The sequence below is a fragment of the Leptonotus elevatus genome, chromosome 5, assembly GCF_054856555.1.
Source record: "Leptonotus elevatus isolate MCC_2025b chromosome 5, RoL_Lele_1.0, whole genome shotgun sequence".
Taxonomy (NCBI): Eukaryota; Metazoa; Chordata; class Actinopteri; order Syngnathiformes; family Syngnathidae; genus Leptonotus; species Leptonotus elevatus.
The window spans coordinates 25,322,233-25,337,271 of NC_141243.1; the positions used below are offsets into that span (position 1 = coordinate 25,322,233).

A 15,039-nucleotide genomic window follows, 5' to 3' on the forward strand; every position below is an offset into this window, starting at 1 on the left:
ATAACTTTATCAACGTACGGTACCTGCTATGTGTTAAGTCTTTCCACATTTAATGTTATGAGGACGTCTTCAACATTTTTTCATCCACTGCAGAACTCTCATCCTCCTCTTTACTTAATCATTTAATTACGTGCATAATTTAAACTAGTTAAAAAAATTACCCCAATATTTTGACATGAACACATTTTCTGAATATCATACGCAAGCATTTATTAAATGCTTTACTTGAATGCATGTCGTTGCTTACAATATAAGCAATGTCATACATTGACCCGATAACTGACCAAAAAGAACATGTGCCACCTTAAACGTAACCATCCCCTGTCAAAGTAAAGGATCGTGTGTTGTCAGAATTAACTAATTTGATCCCAAAAACGTATAAAAACGTTCCATTTTAAATATTACCATAGTCCCAAACGGTATTTATGTTTTTTATGTGTTTTTTTTAATGCTAGAGCATACAGAAGGATTTGATGCCTCTGACCAGAAGAGGACGCTTAAAGCAATGGTAGTTATTACATAAAACGACCAGCAGGTGGCAGCAGAGTATAAGAGATCAACCATGGTCATGTTGCAACAAGGTCTTTTTCCCAGTGTTTTCAGCAGATGTGTGAATAATAATTATACTTACCAATACCCTAATGCTAATTGCTGCAAAAAAGAAAGAGATACAAACATGTATTTTTCCTGATGAAAGAAGAGACTAATTCATTATGTTGGTAGGTTCCATGTTTTTATAGCCATAGGACAAATCAGTCAAAATACAGTAAAACAGCAGGAAGTGAAGGTTGCTACAGTGAAAATCGCTGGGAGTGAATGAGTTAATAGTATGATTAATATGTGTTAATTAATAAATACATAATCCATGTTACAATTTTTGGTGATTAATCAAATACATTAACGCTTTAACTTTGACAGCACTCGTTTTTACCAGTTACTTTCTAGGCAATATGCAAATTTTGTTGTGAGAGACTTTTTCGTTGCAAAATCCTTTCCTATTTCCCTTGTGCAGCTAACTGACGTGATCGAAGTCAGTGGAATAATGGGATGTAATAAGGTCACACAGCTTAATCTTACCAGTGTTGAGGTCTTTATACTCATGGGAGAAGTGCTCATTCTGGTGAACCCATTCTCCATTGCATTTAAAGAAGATCTGCAAGGCAGGTGTGGCTCGACATCGCAGCTTAATGGGATTGCTCTTGACTATGTAGGCGTCCTCTGGCTCTTGAATGAAGTGCGGCAGGGTGCCCAGCACTGAGGGTTGAGAGCCTGGCTGCGCATTGCCTGTAGCACCTGCAAGTAAACACCTCAGTTATTAAACTGATCCGCTTCAGGGAATCAACACTGTAACGCCGCACTGAAAACAATAGCATTTATTCGTGAATTCATTTTTGTGATTGCATACAGTAATCCGGTAGCGTCTACGTAAACTATATTTCCCCAGGCAGTATTAAATGTATCTCTTATGTTTTACATCACAGACCTATCTTAAGGTGTAGAAAAACATATGTGCAGCTGGGTACAATGGCAGAAGAGGGGAAGGAGATGTGTGCATGTCATGAATCCCCATGGCCAACATACAAATTTATGTTACTAATTGAGTCATCACAGCCCATTCCGGTGTTTACTGTACAACCCCTAAAGGAAGTTCCCACCATGTGCTTCTTTTTCGTAGGAGCCCTACAAACATCCAACACAAAATACAAAATACAGTTCAGGGATTTCTCGAAGTTAACTAAACAACTGCCAGCAAAGTCGGTCAAAAGACATCAACAGCTAACACAACACTAGCTTGGAACATGTTGGAAAGATGACAAAATGAAGTTGAAAATGATTAATTTCAGTCGAGTCAGGAATAATAATAATAATTGTTATTATTATTATAGGGCTTCATAATGAACGCCTCTATTTGGTGGGCCTAGATAGATATTTACTGTATTATTAGTCGACAAGAAGAAAAACTTATTCTTTCATCTCCGCATCCATAGTCAGGTTTCCATCCACCCATTTTTATTCGACTTTTCAAGGAATGCGAAAATAAAACTGAATGGAAACGCTAAAAATTGGAAAAAGGGGCCCAAAATTCGCAAAAAAGTTTTTACGTTTGGAGGGAGTGGATTTTGAAGCGTATCGAAAAAAGGAAAATGCGAATTTTGGCTATGGAAACAGGTGTTACTCATGAACGCTGACAAGACCGGATACACGTCACATGTTTTGACCGGACACATTCGTTTGTAGTCACAAAGCAATGGCGGACGATGAAGTAAGGTATGTTTTGGGGGGGAGGGGCAAACAGAAATATTTTTGGAATTAATTAAAGAAGCGAATATTAATGCAATTTTAGATGGAAAACAGCAAAGAAACGTTACAGTTTATCAAGAATTACAAAAGCAAACTCACACAACATCATCGCACGGCGCAGTCACATCCTGTTCTTCTTCTTCTTTTAAATTACTGGTGGATCACATCTCTATGATGTAAACCGCCAGCCCCCTCTCAATATTCGCAAAAGAAAAACAGATGGAAACGGGCATAAGTCGCATGTCCGTTTTGCGCATTTTCAGTAAATTTGCTTAAAAAATTCAAAACAATTGGATGGAAAACCCACTCAAGGTTTTGGTGAGGTAACTTAGCATAATGGTAACTTAGCATAATGGAAATGGTAATTCATCCAGGAGGAGGCAACAAACCCAATCTTAAAACCACACTTCTAGAAAATGGCAAGGCGATGGGCGTTAACCACGTAAAGTCTGCTATAAAATCAGCCCAGACGGATGTTTGAGGAAAGATTATCTGAGAAACCACTGCATCGTGTTAATCCTAACAGTAACCCTACTGACTGTAGTGGGATGGTATGGCTTTCTTTTTGCAGCTCAAGACTAGTCACTTGAAACTCGCAATCACTAGCATTTTATTTACAAACAAGACATAACTAGTTTATGTTGTGTTTGAAATGAATTAAGTGAGACTGTCCAACACCTGTTCAGTGGTTGTCCTGCTTTGGCACAGTTAAAAAAAAAAAAAGTTAATTTAAAGAGACATGATGGAGTGTCTCATTTTACTATCGTCTCTGGCATGCTTGTTGTTTTGATTGACGTTCTGCCTTGGTAAGACCCTGAACATGTTCAGAGTGTCATGAAAAATGATAGCTTCAAACTTTTATGGAATAGGCCCATATACAGCCTCCGCAAAATAGGAACTAACAAGCCTGACATTGTCGTGTTTGATAAATCCCATGAAATTATAAATATTATTGAATTCTCTGTCCGTTTTGACAGCAATGTGATTGACAAGATCCAGGAGAAACATACCAAGTATGCAGACCTTGCACTTGTAACATCTTGTTTGTACCCTAAGTACAAAATTGTCCGACTCCCCATTGTTCTCGGCGCCATTGGTTTTGGTACCTCGAAAATCTGTTAACACAGAATCCCTAACCCGACCTCTTTCTGCTGCATATTAAATTTGATATATTAATAATAATAATAATAATAATAACAAAAACAGCGATGATGATGATGATGATGATGATGATAATGATGATGAGCAAAAGTGTAATGATGGAATATTTAGCAGGCAAGATTTGAAAGGTCCACCATTTAGGGTTGCTCCGTATCTGGAATTAAAGTGCCTTTTCACTCCCACGCTTGTGGGAAAACAGAGGCCTTAGCAAGCAAACAAAACAGGATGTTTGTGAACTTGACACAGCTGAGCTCTTTCTCAGCAATATACCCCAACCGCATCAAGTCAGCTCCAACTGAGCTCCAACTGAGCTATTCAATGGTATAAACAACCTTGAAAGTGATTATGTCTCACCACAGAATCCAATTGTGACCCTTAAAATCAAATTGACCTCCTCACCATTTCTCAGTCAATGTTGTCCTTGAGAGCTAGCACAGCTAAAACAAGGTGATAGGTAGAACAGCAGATGGACAAGACGACAACTGTGGTTGACATTGCATTTGTTACCACGCCCCACAGCTCCAAACGATCACACCAACTACATTTGATACTTGCGGGGTCTAATGAGATCTATTCAAGATCCATTAAATACATTCACAATCTGCAATATAATAATGCTCAATTTATATTGACAGTGTATGAGGTATACTTATTTAAAATGATGTCTACTATTGGCTTTTACTTTGCAGTTCTATGGAAATAAACTATGTTCAAACTAACGTCAATGATACAGTCATTATCAAGTTGTTTTTGGGTGCAATCTCATTAACTTCTGGTCTTTAGACCCAGAACAATTCCTGATTCAAAATAAACTTTATTGATATACAGCAATTAATGTCCTATGTGATTTTGCAGACAACAATTTAGGCCTGTTGGTTTGAGCTATTTATATATTTTTAACTTAAACATCCTTTAATAGACAGCGACTGCAAGGCAAGTGTATTTGTATAGTAACACCCACACAAGGCTAATCCAAATAAAATAAATATTTGAAAACAAAATGAGTTGAAATGAAGATAAAATTCCAATTTAAAAGCAAGATGAATAAAAACAGAAAACAAATCAGTAAATTGACAAAACAAATATATTATCCAGTTAAAATCCCCAGATAAAAGCAAGTTAGTGAAAACAAGAAATTACATTTTTGATGTACAAAAAACGCAGAAGTGAACAATAACGTTTTCAGGCCACATTTTGATCTCTCTCTCTCTCTCTCTCTCTCTCTCTCTCTCTCTCTCTCTCTCTCTCTCTCTCTCTCTCTCTCTCTCTCTCTCTCTCCCTCCCTCCCTCCCTCCCTCCCTCCCTCTCACACACACACACATGTCAATCCACTGTAGATATTTTAATGTGGTTCGTTTTCCTGGTAAGAGTAAGAACCAGTAAGAAATGTTAAAGGGTGAGGTCCAGTAGAAGCAACAGCCTGTCTAAGTGCTATGATGTGGTCAAATAACAGTCTGATTATAAAGAACATTTAATAAAAAATAAATAAAAAATTTTTTTTTAAATAAAAACATTCCCCAGCAGAAAAGCATGAACTTTTTGAAAGACAACCCTCTAAAATGCTTTTTCCCAGGAAGGGAAACTTGGAGGTCTGCCTATATTACTTACTATAGTGCTAACTAAAATTAAAAAACATTTAAAAGAGGGTATTACTGCAGTTTGTGCAGACTGTGGAAACATAATCAAGATAATTTGGTACAATCTTCCAATGCAGTTAAAGACAATTTAAAAAAAATTCTGGACTGTCTACTCACATTATTTTATATCATCTTGCACTGGCCAGGAAAATGCAAAAATCTATCCGAGCAGTATGTTATGGATACTATTGTGATACAGTCTCAATCAAGTCTGAGGAGTCTAGAAAGTCCAAATGTGCTAGAATAACAGGAGGGAAGGATGACACCAGTTGAAGTGTGTTTCATTTGGACTTGCTTACACTCCATCCTATATTTAGTCATCTCTACGTGAAAAATCATTCATTCAGTCATTGCACAATTTTCTGGGCAGAAGTTCAGGTGCATTTGAAGCAAGATTCATTAGCCTGCCAACTATCTAGGACAGCGTAAGACCTCTCCTAATAACCTATGAGAAACAAGATTGTTAAGATTTTTTATATACACAGTCACTACTTACAAAAAGTTAGGGATATTTGGCTTTTGCGTGAAACAATCCTAAAATGCATTCAAACCTTTACACATACTTAATGTCAAAACTTCACACGACAGTGACATCATATCATGAAAGTAGAACATTTGAGAGTGTCATCAGCAGGTTGCAGCAGAGATACTGAGAGACTGGAAGAGTCAAAGAAAGAAGTAGAAGTGGACGTCCTTTGGCCACATCCAATGCTGATGACCTGAGGGCTGCTCTTCAAGAAGAGTGGGATGCCATGCCTCAGCAGACAATGGGTCGACTTGTGAACAGCATGAGACGTCGTTGTCAAGCTGTAATTGATGCTCAAGGGCACATGATGAGTTATTGAAATTGAAATTTTTTGTTGTGGTGTACCCACCATTGTTGTTAACTTTTGTATCAATTAATAGTTTGAGATGAGGAAGTCAACAGTGCATCCTTCTACTTAAATGTTCTACTTTCATGATATGATGTCACTGTAGTGAGAAGTTTTGACATTTTCTATAAATTTCACCAAATATCCCTAACTTTTTATTAGTAGTGTATGTAGTGAATTCACTTTTTCAACACCTGGGTTCACCCTGAACTAGAATTCCACAACGCATTGTGGCCAAAGGAAGAATGCTGGTGCATTTGGTGCTGTAAATAGTGAATCCTGGAGGTGGGGGACAAGGCAAGCACAGCCTCCCAGGGCCCCCCAGGGCCCCCCAGGCCGCGGCAGCATCAGGGCACAACCGAGAAGCCCGGAGAGCCCCCCCGACACAGCCCGCGCCCCAAGCCCAACGCAGCAGAAGGGGGCACGGCACACTCTCCCCCTACGCAAACAGGTGTTTTAAAGGTGCAATGCAAATAAAGTTTATTATTTTATTATGCAGTAAGACTATTTGCCAACCGCCAAAAGAAAGAATAAGATGAATGGAAGAAAAAGAACAGACAGGTGAAGATATAGAAGAAGTAGTCATGGCAACTAATGTGTGATGCATGTTGTTAGTTTGCTGCCACCTCTCAAAGGAAACAAATGAAGACATCGCCTCCTCAGCTAGCTTGCTAGTTTATTATGTGGCATCTGCCACAACAAGGATTTACTGTTTACCGCACCAAAGGAGCAATAACCGACCTGGATTCTACCTTTGGTTATAAGGTGATGTGGGATTCGATAGTCAATGCAAGCCAATTTAACCTAAAAACTTCTTTTTTTTTTCTGTATTTAGAAGCGGAAGTTTCAAATTCAATCGTTCAGTGCTGTCAACACTTGGGAAATTAGGGTTTTGGGTGCCATTCCGAGCTCTAATTTTAATATATCCCTACCGTTGGGCTGAAACCTCATAAGGTACAATCAGGTACATTTCATATTTAAAAACAAATAAACAAACAAACAAAAACTATACTTTTGGTCATCCTGCAAGTGTAGGTGTTATTTCTATCTTCATATATGACCAGCTTGTGGCGGTGTAATTTCATTTAAAAATAGGACGTAAGACCACTTTGCAATAGTCCAGTGGCAGCATATTGTTCTCCTTTGCTCAAGTAAGTAACTGATGATGTTGTTTTCGGAGCGACTTGACTAGAGGAATGTGACAACCAATTCCTTCATATGTCTATGCTCAGTCGCTCATGATACACTGACAACAGCCTCCTTGTGGAGTTTCCCTAAATTCTTGAATGGGTTTTGCTCAACAATCCCCTCAAGGCTGCAGTTATCCCTGTTGCTTGCGTATCGTTTTCTACCACACATTTTCATTCCGCTCAACTTGTTATCAGTGTGAACGGATACTGCATTCTGTGAAGAGCTAGCTTCTTGAGCAATAACCTTTTGTGGTTAGCCTCCTTTGTGGACTTGTGGAGGGTGTCAATGACTGTACTCTGGACATCAGTCAAGTGCGAAGTCTTCCCTGTGATTGTGGATGCTTCCCAACCAGATTTAGAGACCATTGCAGTTAGTGTAGGTGATTTTCAAGTTAGTTAGCCGATTAGAGTGTGCCACTAGTACTTCCCAACATTTGACTTTTTCACAATATTAATATTTCACGAGGTACAAGAGTTTGGGATTTTCATTACCCGTAAGAGGCGGACTTACCATTAGGCAAACCTAGGCACTTGCCTAGGGCCTCACGTTACTAGAGGGCCCCATAAACTTCCTCATACACTAATGGCCAATATAGTTTTTACGTATTTACGCACATTAATTATGATTTTGATCCAAATCATTTTGCTAAAATGCTAGCAGAAGGCTTCTTGTATCGTATGTCTCTTGCCCCTATTGTCGTGATGCATTTTCCAAACTGGCCCAGAGTGATTTCTTTTTTTTTATTTTGTCACCCAGCAAAGGAATATTATTTCACTTTAAGCATTAAATCATCATTTAGGGGGTATATAATTTTCACTGAGCAGGAAGGATTTGAACAGAAGGCTTTGATGCAGCCTATGACCTGAAGAGGTGGCTTAAAGCAATGGTGGTTATTACAAAAACAGGTCGTAGCAGAGTTTAAGAGATCAACCAGGTTGTTGCAACAAGCTCTTTCCCCCTGTGTTTTCAACAGATGAAAATTAGCTATATTCTAATGCTAATTGCTGCAAAAACGGAAACAGATACTTTTTTTCCTGATGAAAGAAGAGACTCTAATCTTTCTTTTGGTAGGTTCCATGTTTTTATAGCAATAGAACAGAATATTCTATGGGCCTTGCAAAATCAGTCAAAATCCAGTAAAACATCCGGGAGCAAAGGAGGTTACTTCAGTGAAAATGGCTGGGAGTGAACGAGTTAATCAATAATCTTTTCCACAGTTTTCTAATTATTTGAGATGCACCTGTACAAATTGTTCGCTACATTGGATAATTGAAAACATCTGACATAGATAGCTTTTGAACATTTGTCCAACAGCCCTTCCATCCATATTATTTTGAATTAATTTATAGCTGACTACAGAACTATACCTAAAATGGAATTTAATGCACACATCTGTGATGAAACAATATGGTGAAATGAAATCAATGCTGCAATTTTTTTTTACAATGCTGTCAAATGGTATGTAGCCCAGCAAACTGAGGTTGGGCTTTGCTCTGCGGGGAGGCAATCTTCTGTATCCATCCATCCCCACGTGGAGTCGAGCTATTATAGCGAATGCCACAAGCTGTTCTCTACACAATGAGGTTGTCTTGTGTGACTCCAATCTCTCTGCTATATGAATTAAAAATAATTGATCTCAAATATGTATGTTACCTTATGATTTAATTTTTTTCAATGAACATTTATTTTGACATAAGGTAGATTTTATTGTGACACAATGATTAATATTCTCCTTTTAAGAAAATCACTGCTACCTGTAAGCATAATACATATGAGGGATTTCAAGTTTCCTTTAAAATCAGGCGACTTTTACATAAAGTGGCATACCGAATAGAATCAAATATAATAGCATACAAATCATAAATGCATATCAAAGCTCCCACGCACATGCACAGATAATTTCAAGTTCATGTTAAGTGTAAAGATGAGCATATGCTGCTGAGCAACTGTGTTTTAAAAGACAAAACTTAGCATTAACAATAATGTGTGTGAAAAGAAACAAACACAAAAAATCCAAGATGAAGAACTTATTCTTTCATCTCTAACACGTCATAGTGGTTGATTTTTTTTCTTCTGTAAAATGTTAAATGAAAGGCAGTATCTTGATTGACCATCCATTGGTCAATAACTACTTGAGTTGACACAATTTTTGTATAGCACTAGTATAAAATATGTGGATACAGTTAACTACACAAACAGATTTTTTAGAACTGTGCCTATAAAATCTACCCTAGATGTTATAAGTTTTGGCTAAGTGGTCATAAGATGATGATGAGCACCAACTTTTACTCCATTGGCAGCTTTATACTTCTGCAAAGAATAGTTTTTAGTTAAAAGTTTAAATTACATTGATATTAATCAATCTGATGAAAGCTGATAATGTGATTGATGACTCACAACTTTAATAAGCATTCATTTTTCTATCTGTGTAATTTACGAGAAACTGGCGTTATTGACTATTTTTGTCATATTTCAACTGCACAATTTATATTTTATATATATACATATGCATCTCTATTCCAAATCAAGTTTTTCAAAAGTCAATTAGGCTTTCACTCCAACTTTCTTGTCCACATGCCAAGAAAGGGCTAACATGCTCCTTTAAGGGGGAGCTCCAGGGTCATGCTGTGATGCGCTTTATTTACAAGGGAGACAGAGAAGGTGAAGGAGATAGCAGGAAATGAGGCGGTAAAGGCAGGTGCGTCCTCTGACATTGACAACATATGTGTCTTTATATAAGTCATAAATTACTTATAACCACTGAAATCCAGTCATAAATTTCATTATGCTTGCATAATGACAGTAAAGATTCTTGAACTGTTCTTGAACTGTTACTGCAAGTTTTAGAGGTTTACCTCCTCCAACACACCTGAATCAAATATTTAGGATCATTATCAAGTTTCTGCAGAGCTTGCCGATGAGCTGATCTTTTGAATCCGCAGGATCGACTCTCAGCTGAAACTTTTTTTTGTTAAAGATAAATCGGTCTTTCAGCAAGACAAGTATGTTGCAAACCGTAAATACTGGTCGCCACTTACTTCCTCCTTTCGTCCGTGAATCCTGTTTATTTTTCTCTCCACACACTCACACATACAAACATGGTCTCCCAGGTAGGGAAGCTAACCCACGCCAACCTGCATCATAAGCAAGTGACGGTACCACTGTGCCACCTGGAACCTGTCCGCCAACGCTTTTAAACAGGCCACATGCCCGACACAACATCAACAATCTTGCTTTCTCTCTCTCTCTCTCGCGCACTCACTCGCTCTCTCTCACTCTCTCTCTCACTCTCTCTCTCTTTCTCGCCCACTCTCTCTCACTCGCTCTCTTTCTCGCTCACTTTTATCGTAGGAATTGTAATCCCTCGAAATAATCCCCTATTTTAATATATGTACCTGTAATCTGATTACATATATTTTCCTGTAACTGTAACGGAATACAGTTAAGGGGGTGTGGGGGGGTAATTGAATGTGGACACAAACAATCGAGTTGGAATGCGGTCCAAGTGCCCACAGTGGTGATCTGTGATTGCCCTGGCAGACTTCACATCATCCGACCATGGAGATCTGCTTGCAATTTCCTAATAAACATACTTTGCACGCTTCATTCTGCTTCATGGACTCCACCAAGTCAGTTTTTGCTTCCACCATGGCAAAGACTGTTCACCTCTTGTGCAACAACTGCAAAGGGAATGAGAGGAGACACATCCAATGGCCACAAAGCCTTCGGCTGTATTCACGCCCACAATGGCGCAACCACCCATTTCTAACTGTACACGTCTACGACAAATACCAAAAGAAAGAAAACTCCACCCATGTACACAGTTTAAGACTGCACTTTGATGGGCAGTTAGGCACAAACATAGAGTCCACAGTGTTTGGCCTCACTGACCCCGCTTAAGAGTACTTGAAACAAACAAGTATTATTGTCATATATTGTCAATTTGTTTTGAATTATACTTGGAATAATGGGTCGTGTTTTACTGTGAAATATTGATATAAAAATAAAAAAAATTGTGCTGATAAACTAATTAATTAATCACAACAAATTATCGCATTAATCATGTATTAATGTAGATTAATCACACTATTAATTTTGACCACAGATTATCCTTTATCTTGACAGCAGATGGCTACGTTAAAGGTAACACAGCTTGTGTTTGAGCAATAAACATAACTACATGTATTAAAGTAAAGCATTTAATAAATGTTTGTGTATGACATTCAGAATATTTGGTAAACTCCAGGGGTCTTTTTTAATTTTAAATTATGCAAGTAATTAACTGATAAGAAAAAGAGGAGGATGAGAGTGTGCAGTGGATAAATAAATGCTGAAGACCCCATTGTCAGGTTGGGAAGTGGGGTGGAGGAGCAAAAGGAGCAAGGCAGGGATGCAGTCAAAAAGGGGATTTAATTAAGAAAAAGGCAAACAAGGTACTTGGCAAAAATAACAATGTCCCAAAACATAAATCAAAGTAACAAAAAACACACAGTAACACGGCTAGGCAAGGAACTTATGACGACAGGACATGGCATGGGTGTGACAATGACAATGAGCAGGGAACTAAGGTCCCGTCCAGACGGAAGCAAAGCCGGCTTCGTTCCTCAAACAAATCTCGTACACACAGAAGCATTTCAAGACTTGCGTGTGTCCAAAAGAAGACGCTGAGGACGTTTTACGGCTGTAATGTATATGCCAAGTCTGGAGTGGCGCTGTAGCGCAGCCAACGGGAGTTAACGGAAAGCGTAGTAGAAGAATCAGCGAAGAAGACAAACACTTTTTTCTAACTTTATTGCAATTTAAAGAACAAACATGTCCTTGCATGTATCAAAACAACAAAAAGACGAACACAGGAGAAGTGACAATGGCGAGTGAATAAAGTACACCACTTGTTGAACTTGGGAATAAAGAAGCAAAATATTTTGCTCCGAAACCGCGCCATCGTGTGGGCGAACGGCCTAAACCAGTGGTGCTCAAGTTCGGTCCTCGAGGGTCCCTATCCAGCCTGTTTTACATGTTTCCCTCCTGCAGCACAGCTGAATCTAATGATCAGCTAATCAACAAGCTTTGCAGAAGCCTGATAACGATCCTGATCATGAATCAGTTGTGTTAGTGGAGAGAAACATGGAAAACAGGCTGGATAGGGGCTCTCGAGGACCGAACTTGAGCACCCCTGGCCTAAACAGTAAGAAACTTGTGAGGATACATTGAAACTGGCTTTCGTGTGAACGGGGCCTAAATACACATAGTAACGAGACAACGAGAGACACCTGGACAAAACACACGTGGCTTGGGGAACTGATTGGGTAACACCAGGGAACGGGATAACAAACACAGGAGGACATGATAAAACTTGACGAGACATTGACAAAGGGAGACACACAAGGAAAACATGACCCATAAACAAAACCAAAACACAGATGCCGAAAGAATTAATAAAAAAAATTTGGGATTGATGTAAAGCCTCTTTAATTAAGCGATTAATCATGATTAGTCAAAATTCTAAAATGTGATTAATCTGATTAAACATTTTAATTGTTTGACACGCTTTAATAATTTATTTTTATTTTTATATATATAATATACTACAGTGATTTCAAAAGATTCTCAGAGAACATGTAATAACCTGTAAAATGAATCTTGTTCATTTTAGACCGCTGTTGCACATCCAATGGTCAATATCATCTTTAAAAATGTCTCCTAATGAACACTTTTTAGACTGCTTTATTATTTGCACCTTTATTTTTAAGTCCAATTTCTCATATGTTTAAAGTCTGTGATAGAGGCTTTGAATTAGTAATTCTAAAGCGAAGGTACTGCTGCTGGAAGTGAAGACTGCAAGATGTCAATTATTTAGTAGTGTCTGTCACAGAGCTACAGATAAAAAAAAGATCCATGGGATAAAACCATGTGTTCAGTTGATGCTGTGTCTAAAGGACATATGTCTGATGACATCAAAAATAAGTGATTTGAGTTCAACTCAAAACAAAACGTATGACGCATCATTGATAAAATGGTGACCACTGCAGCTTTATTGGTTTTATGTATTGTAATTTAAAACGGCTTGTCCTGCTAGAGTGACTCAATAAATGCCATTAGTGGCACTATTATTAAAACGTAGGAATGCTTTAAATCATTCCGGCAGGAATGCAGCAGATGTGGATAAAATGTTTACATAAAATATGGCTTTTATTGTTGTCACAAATGCTACTGAGGACTGCAAGTAAAAGTGGATAAATGTGGTGACAAATTTTAAGCTTTTAAGCTATTGTTGCTGTAACGGCATGGAAACTCCCTCTCCCACTGTGTTTCCATCGCACGATCGACTAATTGCCTTCATGATGAATAAAAAAACAAACAGGTGTGACACTGCCAAGCCCACAGTGCACACACTGCCCTTTTCTCCACATTGAACAACAACTAATGATGCACCATGTCCTGTCACATTCAAAGGTAGAGGATAATTGGAACAAGGTGGCAATCTACGCACCATAAACCTTCAATGTCCCGTCGGCTGCTGGACACTCATAAATATCATTCTTAATGAAGGAAGTGATTGTGACGCCAATAACTCACTTATTTCCTCATTACACTGATTAATTTTAACACTGGCTCTAAAATGCTCCCTCGCCCTATCAAGCGCAAGTTTCCACCTGACTTGACACGGGGGTGTGTGCAGTGGACCTGCAGCAGATGAATGCACCGTGTTTAAATTTGCATACAGGGACACGGGCAACATGGCAAGTGGCTGACAAAGCCGGGGAGTCAGGGGAGCATGTAGAAACAAAACTGATTCGAATCAACAGTCATTTATCATGTCAGGACAACACGGACTGGGCTGGTACTTGCTTGAGTGATGGAGTGTGCACTCATAGAGCATTCAAAAAGTAGCTGCTCTCTCTCTCGACGTTTATGTGACAGCCAAATTCACTAAAGGTTACAGTCTTGACAAAATGACAGAGATTAGGTGTGACATAGCAAAACAAAAAAATATGGAAAAGGTTCTAAATTTAAATGATAAATATGTTCATAATATATTTAGACAATTTTTACTGTATCATATTCTGCTGAATTTAACATCATAACTTTACAAATTTATATTACTATATAACAAATTTCCTTATTGTTGTATAGCCAAATACAGATTTATTTTTGTTTTGCTTGGGTCAAAATTGTTAGACTAAATGTACATAAGTTATCCCATATTTACTCTTTTAGTAATTGCAAAGCATTTATTCAACAGTGTGACCTATGTTTGAACTATGTGGGTTGGGGTTGTCTATAGAGAGAAGAAGCCGCACTTGCAACACAGGAACTGAAACCTGACAAGATAGCAGCTGTAACATTTTGCGGTTGAACTGTGAACTCTGACAAACTTTCCGCGCTGAAGAAAAACATTTGCATTATTGTCTGCGCAATGAGTCATATCTGGGATGATTGTCACGTTGCTGCTATATGTGATTCCCCTAACCTTTAGAGCAGCAATAGGCTATGTAACTAGGGCCTACCCAATAAAAAGAGGAGATTCTGTGGAATGTGCTTCAAAACGGTAGGAAATTGTAATCTGTGCACATCTCTGTTTTGTTTTCCTCACGAGCAAAAATAATTTCAGTCTGTTGTCTTCCTTCCTGGTCTGTTGTTTATTTAAAGTTCTAGGTTGACTGAACTTGACAAAAATGCCTTTGATTATGGGGTATATGCCACGGAAGAGGCGGGACTTCTGACTTCCGGGTTTCACACATCAGCTTTGTTTCCGGTTCCGTGTTGCAGTGAAAACTGCAATCTAAATAGTTTCTATACTACGACAACCTATGCTAAATAAACTAACCAAATACTATGCTAATAAATCACTAACCTGAAAATCAATATAACATTTT

At 38.3% G+C, this 15,039-nt stretch overlaps 1 protein-coding gene across 4 annotated transcripts in view; it reads right to left on the reverse strand.

Moving 5' to 3' along the window:
* The window catches only part of unc5db (unc-5 netrin receptor Db), a 302,793-nt gene that overhangs the window by 160,009 nt on the left and 127,745 nt on the right, over positions 1-15,039 (reverse strand). For all 4 annotated transcript variants that reach the window (XM_086076348.1, XM_086076346.1, XM_086076347.1 and 1 more), the window contains exon 2: positions 1,078-1,293. Coding sequence is in view for 3 of the 4 variants with exons in the window: in XM_086076346.1 (XP_085932472.1) it covers positions 1,078-1,293 (216 nt within the window). In the remaining variant the exon portion in view is untranslated. The remainder of the gene's footprint in view (positions 1-1,077; positions 1,294-15,039) is intronic.